The sequence below is a fragment of the Cyprinodon variegatus genome, unplaced genomic scaffold (assembly GCF_000732505.1).
Source record: "Cyprinodon variegatus isolate N-32 unplaced genomic scaffold, C_variegatus-1.0 Scaffold2289, whole genome shotgun sequence".
Classification (NCBI taxonomy): domain Eukaryota; kingdom Metazoa; phylum Chordata; class Actinopteri; order Cyprinodontiformes; family Cyprinodontidae; genus Cyprinodon; species Cyprinodon variegatus.
Window position 1 is genome coordinate 6,467 of NW_015152742.1, and position 8,484 is coordinate 14,950.

An 8,484-nucleotide genomic window follows, 5' to 3' on the forward strand; every position below is an offset into this window, starting at 1 on the left:
AAGAGAAGCCAGGATAGGAGAGATATGATCTCTCTTTTTAATTTTCATCAGAACTCTGGCTGCAGCATTTTGGATCAGCTGAAGGCTTTTAACTCCAGTTTGTTGACTTGCAACTTGATATTAAAGAATTACAATAGATGAAAGAAGTAAATTCCGGAAATGTCTTTGATATGGTATTTAAGTGACAGTTCCTGATCAAAAATAACACCAACATTTTTTACTTCATTATCTGAGATCAATTTAATCCCATCCAAATAAAGTGACTGACTAATCCGTTTTTTTTTTTCAAAGACTCTGGTCCAAAGATTATAATTTCTGTTTTGTCTGCATTCAGAAGCAGAAAGTTAAGTCATCCAGGTTTTTATCTCTTCAAGACATGCCTGTAATTTATATAATGGGTTAGCTTCATCTGGATTTATAGACAAATACAGCTGGGTATCATCATCATATCAGTGGAAATGAATCCCAAGCAGTCTAATAATTATACCAATAGGAGATATATATATATATATATATATATATATATATATATATATATATATATATATATATATATATATATATATATATATAATTTCACAAAGTGAAATTGATCAGATAAATACAATTTCAACCAGTCTACTGCTTTTCCTTTAATTCCTACAAAATAGAAGTTTTTCTAAAATAATATTAATAATATGACAATATCATTAGTGACTTTTACCAGAGCTGTTTCAGTGCTATGATGAGCTCTAAAGCCAGACTAAATCTCTTCAAAGAGTTCACTGTGGTGTAAGTGATCACACACTTGTTTGGCAACTACTTTCTCAAGAATTATAGTTAAGAAGGAATGAGTCAGTATAGGTCGATAATTGACCAAATCATTTGGGTCAAGAGACTGTTTCTTAAGGAAAGGTTCAACCTGCCTGAAAAGCCCGAGGTACATATCCCTTTAACAGGGAAAAGTTAATCATATCTTAAATGGAGAAGGAAATAGAGCAAATACTTCCTTAAATAATCTGGTTGGAACTGGATCTAACTATTCAAATTGAAGGCTTAAGCCGGGCATACACTGTGCGATTCTTTCAGTCGTTGCATGCAGCTGCAGCTCACACTGTGCAACGAAAACCTGTTGTTTCTTCGTACAGTGTGAGTTCACAGCTCACGATGCATGTTCAGACTGATGCTCTGATGTGATCGACCTAATCTACCTACCGGACTCAGCTCTGCAGTGAGATGGAGGTACATGGACTCGTCTTTCAGGAAGCCATACAAATAGAAGGGGAATATGAAGAGTGAACCGTGCTGCCTAGGCAATTTGTGTAATTTTGTACTGAATGCCCTAAAAAGAAAAGGCAACCAAGTATTTGGACAAAGACATGGCTGAGCAAACGTGGCTACTACGGTCTGTCATTTTTACAGAAAAAACTCCATTTCACTCACACCCCTGACATGCGTCTATGTTTACATGTGAAAGGAAGAAAAAGAAGAATCATTGTTTCCGCATACCCACTGAGCAAAGTTAGATTTTTTCCTGACCTCACTATTCCTGATAGGTAGGTGGTCGTGAGAGGCTGATCGCCCCTCGTTACCCCATGTACACTACACAACGCATGATGCATGATCAGGCTGAAGGTCGGCTCGATAGGAAAATTCTCGCACAACTGAAAAATCGCCCCGAAAAGGGCAAAAACTCATAAAGTGTACGCCCGGCTTTAGATGAAGACAATAGTTTTGATAACTCTGAAAGTTCAAGTGGATCAAAGCAGTCTCAGCCATGTCAAATCTTATGGCTACCTCAGGTGCTGCCTCACCTTTCAGAGGTAAACCAGTCATAGTTATAAGAGTCCTAATAATCTTACTTTTAATAGAATCAATCTTATTTATAAAGAATGTCTTAAAATCAATAATGCCAAGAGATGGGGGAGGGACGATTCAACAGAGCTATGGCTCTAGGTCAGTTTGATAACTGTATTAAAATATATCTAGGATTATTCTTATTATCCTCTATTAATGTGGTGAAATTTGCTGCTCTTGCTTTATGAAGGGTCCTCTTATACAGTAGTAAACAATTTCTCCAGACTAGGTAGGATTCCCATTGGCAAGTACAGTACCATTTTCTCTCCAGTTTCCTAGCTTTTTGCTTCAGAGTGCAGAGCTTTGCATTAACCTGGGGAGCCAGCTTTCTATTTCTAAAATTTTTTTATTTCAAAGGGGCTGCATTATGTAAAGCAGTGCGCAGATAACTAGCAACCCCCTCAACAAAATCATAAACCTGTGAAGGGGAATAAACTAAACGTCTGACCTTGCAGCATTGCTCAATGACACAGAGGAGAGAGAAGGGGAAACAGCATTATATGACATTGATCTGCTAAGGTGAACCTTTCTTTTATGGGGGAGGAGAACTCTTTGAAAGTAATCCTGAAGGTTATTAAAGCGTGATCAGAGAGGAAACGGGTTGTGAGGAAATACTGTTATTTCTTTACATTCAATACCACAAGCTCAAGGTCCAAAGAATTAAGAAGAGTATGTGTGGGTCTATTCACATTTTGAACAAAGTCAGTTGCACTAAAGGCCGCACTAAGCTACCACCTTCAATGTCAGCATGGATGTTGGAGGTAAGCATAGTGGTTCATTCCACACTATGATAACCCTGTCAGTATTCAACACCAAATTAGATAAGAATTCTGAAAACTCATCTAAAAATGCAGAGTAAGAACCTGGTGGACTAGACAAAGTTACACAAAGAAGAGGTTTTGTGGCTTCATTTGGATGAAGGAAACTGACAGTTAAATGTTCAAAAGAGTTGTAATTATTAACTGCCTTTGGAATAATCCGTAAGTCAGACAGAAATATTGTTTCTACTACTCCTCCTTGTCCAGAATTTCTGGATATGTGAAAAATTAAATAACCAGAGGGAATTGCCTCGTTTATGCTCACCTAATCCTCTTGCTGCAGCCAGGTTTCTGTAAGGCAACATAAATCAATGTGATTATCATAAATCAAGTCATTAACTAACATAATAAAGCATAATAAAGACCTTGTATGTTAAATAAACCACATTTAATTATTTTAACTTTTTCCAGATTTGGAGATACTTTTATTTCAATTTAATTTACAAATTTGAGATTCTTTTCTAATTTATTTGATTTTTGTCATTGGAAAGACTCTGCATGGATGGAGTAATGGGTGGGTAACAGTGGAGAAGCTGCAGAGATGTGTGTTAAACTACAACTCTGCTTCCTGGTCTGCACCCTGGGTTTTCAGGATTTTTGAGCACTAATACATTTGGCCAGATTCCTAGAAAGAAGAGCTGCACCATCCAAAGTGGGATGGATGTTGTCTCTCTGAATCAGACCAGGCTTTCCCCAAAAGGATTGCCAATTATTAATGTAGCTCATGTTGTTTTCAGGACACCACCTAGACAACCAGCGGATTGAATGATGACATGCGGCTAAACATGTCATCACTGGTCAGATCAGGGAGAAAATGATAGAGGCCAACATTGTTTTGGCAAACTTACACATGGAAGCAATACTAATTGGGTGAACTGGGTGTCATTACAAAAGTGTGAATAACAGTCTCACTGTATTTAACCTTATACATAACCTGCATTTTCAGGTAGGATTTTATATCTCCCGGCAAACATTTGACTATGGTCCCTGTTGTATGGTTCCTGATTCGAATGCCAAGTTTCTGACTCTGGAGCTGCAAATGACCAGAGTGGGCTATTCAGTGAGTGCATCACTGAACGGGGAAAATCAGTTAGAAATATTGATGGGTTTGTGGTGATCAGTGTGCAGAAATCCATGACTACACTTTTTGCGTACCGTTACCCAATCACCTGGCTGCTTAGGTAAATTTGGAGGACACTACGTGGGGGTTTCCATGGTCTTGTTGGCTCTGGGCACAACAAGACTATACTCCTGAATGTTCAATAGCCCGAATCTGGGATTCTTACTCTGACACCCTTGCCTCCGAAGCTGCAAAAATACTACACTTATTGCACATAACAATTGGAATGACTATGACCTGGATGACTGAGAACCTTCACCAGCTTATTACACATACCATTATCTCTAAAGGAGGCATAGGAATAACTAAATATCTGACATAGAGAGCAGGAGAGAGGAGAGGAAGAAGTAAGAACTGGAAAAAGAGTCAAGGGAGGGAGGGAGAGAACCATAGCGAGGCTAAGCTACTGCTAGCCTAGGCTAGCTACTCCTTAGTACCAGAAATAAAACCGTGTAAAACAACAAGTGCTCAGTAGAAAAGTGCAGCAGAAGGCGCTATGTCTTAAAGTGCTTCTTTGCAGTTAGAGTTACTTAGATACAGAGATATCTCTGAAAAAAAGAAGTTATTTCAGACGGAGATAGCCTGCACACCACAGCTCAATGTCAAAACAGGAAGTGAACACATACGTCTCACCAACCGCAGCAGTAGCTCTGTCTAGCATAACTGAACTGGCCATAGGGTGGTTCCCCTTCATGGCAGGATTCCCAAAGTGCTGACCTGGGACTGGCCTCCTGGCCTGTGTCTATTTCTGTTTTTTTTTTGTCTGCAAAAAAAGTCTGCAGGTAAAGCGGTGGTGCGCCTGTCAGAGAGATAGAGAGACAGGCCAGGCCACTTAAGACATTAACATGTGAGGAGGGAAAGACAATTAGTATATTTTAATTTAAACCCACCCCAACAGTTGGTATTAACCACACAGACAGCAGCGTGTGGAGGAAGGGGTGTGTGACGTCTGTCGGGTTCCAACTTGTGCTTTGGTGTGTAGCTAGAAAGCAGTGCGAGTAAGGATAAGAAGCAATGGTCAGCTAGAAAGCAGTGCGAGTAAGGATAAGAAGCAATGGTCAGCTAGAAAGCAGTGTGAGTAAGGATAAGAAGCAATGGTCAGCTAGAAAGCAGTGCGAGTAAGGATATGAAGCAATGGTCAGCTAGAAAGCAGTGCGAGTAAGAATAAGAAGCTATGGTCTTGCTCCTTGAACAAGTTAAAAGGAAGAGACGTGGCCAATTTCAGAAAAGTTACAGATTTATTCTGTCTGATGCTGACTTGCAGTTACGTATCCCAGTTTAAACATGAATGTTTCTGTATCAAACCTTGGATTTAATGTAGGTTGGGGTTCATTACTATTTCTCAGTATTTTGATTAGCCATTTAGGCATGATATGACTTGATATGACTATGTATAGCTCTAACATTGGCACTACTCATTATGTAAAATCTTTATTATCTCAGTACTATCACGATTACAGCAATAAAATTACTGTATATTCCAACCCTAGAAATTAGAGTAGGTCCTATAGATCAATGTTTCCCAAACTTTTTTGATTTCTGTTCCCCTTTGGGCAGTTTATCGTCCCATAAGTCACCCTGTCAGTCAAAAGTATTGATGACTGTCCAAAAGTGGAACTTACAAGAAATTAAATAAAGACTGCTTTACTTAATATTTTAATTTGAGCATTTAATTTTTATGAATTTATGCTTTTCATCTTAAATAAAAAACATACAACTAAATACATACAAAATAAAATAAAAATATTTACAGCTCAGTCTGAGCAGATTAAAACATATATTCAGAGTTTAACCACATTACAGACACACAGAATACAGAACATACAGAAATATATGTTAAAGCCATGTACTTATTTGGGGCTTTGGCATGTATGGCATTGGTTTGACTTTTAAGGGCTGCTGAAAAATATTTTTTCGTCATGTCTCCTCAGACTGAGTGACTGTAACCTCTCAGAGAGAAGCTGTGAAGCTCTGGCCTCAGTTCTCAGCTCCCAGTCCTCCAATCTTAGAGAAAAGGATCTGAGTAAAAACAAGCTGCAGGATTCTGGAGTGGAGCTGCTGTCTTCTGGACTGAAGAGTCCAAACTGCAAACTGGAAACTCTCAGGTCTGATATCATTCTTTTTTTTAATGCATTTATGTTGAATTTTTATTTGATAAATTAAGTGAGCACCGGAACATTTTTATTTTAAAAAGTTACACCAAATACAACACTCCTATCCATCAGTAAACCCTGCTAATGCAGCTTCAGATGAAGGGAAAGGTGAACTGATCCACAGCCTAGTCTTACTTCCTGATTTTTTAAAGAGAAATACGTTACATAGCTGTGCGTTTCACTCAAATATTCATCCAAAACAATGCCAGGCTAAATGAAAACATTTCCCATACTGAAGAAAATCTGCTGAGATCTAAATACTACCTGTAGGATCCAATCAGTTTAAATTAAATTAACAGGGTATCTCAGAGCATAGACTCTGTCCTCATTCTTCCATTAGTGATGTTCTCCAGCAGAGCCAAGGCTGCTATCCTTCCACTGATTATGCAGCCTTAACACATTAGTAACTTTTATGATTTTCTATAGTTTGTCAACATTATGAATCTTCACACCTGGCTTGTTAAGAATCACTCTACTGATCCACCACCATTTCTTTTTTTAGGAGAAAAATTAAAATGACCATTCAAGAAAATACTTTGCTTCTCAGCAAAAGACAAACAGCTTTTCAAAGCAGATTTTAAATGGCTGCTGCAGAGGCCTTGCACCAGTAAAGCATTCCATATTGCAGTTCCGTCTATATAGATTGAAGGAAAATTTCAAGTTTAAAACAGTCACACAACATAGACATTTCTGTTTCATCTGTACTGTTTAATATGCAGCTTTTTATTTTATTTTATTCGATCACAGTTCTTCATTGCTCTCTCTGTCTCTTCAGACTGAATGACTGTGACCTCTCAGAGAGAAGCTGTGAAGTTCTGGCCTCAGTTCTCAGCTCCCAGTCCTCTAATCTTAGAGAGATGGATGTGAGTAACAACAAGCTGCAGGATTCTGGAGTGGAGCTGCTGTCTTCTGGACTGAAGAGTCCAAACTGCAAACTGGAATCTCTCAGGTCTGATATCATTCTTTTTTTAAATACATTTATGTTGAATTTTTATGTGATAAATTTAGTGAGCACCGGAAGATTTTTACTTTAAAAAGTTACACCAAACACAACCCTCCCATCCATCAGTAAACTCTGCTAATGCAGCTTCAGATGAAGGAAACGTGAACTGAACCACAGCTTAGTCTTACTTCCTGATTTTTTAAAGAGAAATACGTTACATAGCTGTGCGTTTCACTCAAATATTCATCCAAAACAATGCCAGTTCTTCATTTCTCTCTCTTTGTCTCCTCAGACTGAGTGACTGTAACCTCTCAGAGAGAAGCTGTGAAGCTCTGGCCTCAGTTCTCAGCTCCCAGTCTTCTAATCTGAGAGAGATGGATCTAAGTAACAACAAGCTGCAGGATTCTGGAGTGGAGAAGCTGTCTTCTGGACTGAAGAGTCCAAACTGCAAACTGGAAACTCTCAGGTCTGAACATGAATCCAGAACACATTTGAAGCCTTGTTTTATAACAAAATTTATGCTGAATGCTTATTTTATTAACTTAGTGAGCCTTGGAGCAATAATTACTGAGACTTTTAAAGGTTAAACCAAAACATATTGGACTCCCAGCCATCACTAAACTCTGCTAGTTCACTTTTAGATGAAGGGAAAGGTGGACTGAAGCTGAACTTGATGTTTATATTTAGATCTTATAATAGAAATGAGTAATTTAGCTCTGCATTTGACTGAATTCCTCTCCTAAAACAATGTCAAGTCAAAAACATTGTTGGTCCTGGTTAAAGACCTGCTGGGATCCAAATGGCTACTTGTAAGATCCAGTTAATCTAAACACCTTCAATTCAATTAAGTTTATTTGTATAGCGCCAATTCACAACACATATTATCTCAAGGCCCTTTAAAGTTCACCAGATCATACAATCAAATTAATTCAAAGTATTTTATCTAAGGTAAACCAGTTGATTGCATCAACTAATTGATTAAGCATGCTTGTAGCGACATTGGAGAGGAAAAACTCCCTTTTAACAGGAAGAAACCTCAAGCAGAACCAGGGTCAGTGTGAGCGGCCCTCTGCCGAGGCCTACTTGGGTTCCAAGACAAAAGCAACTGTAAAAGGCGGCCCCGTCCAGGAAACACACAGCCAGGCAGACGGGCTCCAGGCCAACTCCCATGTCAGAGGATGAAGAGAGCACATCCAGCTAGCCACAGTCAGAGAAACAGGACTACACTGGAAAAGAGGCCCATCTTTAACATCTATAAACAAGGTTGTTGATGGCAGCAGCACAGCTGATATTTCTCTCCAGGATGTTGTCAAAGCTAAACAGGAACAGACGAGGCAAAGCTATTATGAGAAAAAGCAGAGAGAGCAGAACGTTAGAGATTGAACTAACATATTCTGCAGAGTGGGAGAATAGAGAGAGAATGAAGCAGAATGATGAAATGGGGGTCCCTATGTCCTAGAGAAGTCTAAGCCTATAGCAGCATAACTATAGAGATAGCTCAGGTTAACCTGAGCCACTCTAACTATAAGCTTTATCAAAAAGGAAAGTTTTAAGCCTAGCCTTAAAAGTAGACAGGGTGTCTGCTTCACAGTCTCACCCCCACTCTACAGAATT

General features: G+C 38.8%; 1 protein-coding gene across 1 annotated transcript in view; it reads left to right on the forward strand.

Annotated features, from left to right (window-relative positions):
- Positions 1–8,484, forward strand: part of LOC107080752 (ribonuclease inhibitor-like) — a 31,664-nt gene that overhangs the window by 6,457 nt on the left and 16,723 nt on the right. Inside the window, exons 2-3 of the mRNA XM_015368957.1 lie at positions 5,706–5,879; positions 7,163–7,336. Of these exons, the coding sequence (XP_015224443.1) occupies positions 7,245–7,336 (92 nt within the window). The 5' untranslated portion in view covers positions 5,706–5,879; positions 7,163–7,244. The remainder of the gene's footprint in view (positions 1–5,705; positions 5,880–7,162; positions 7,337–8,484) is intronic.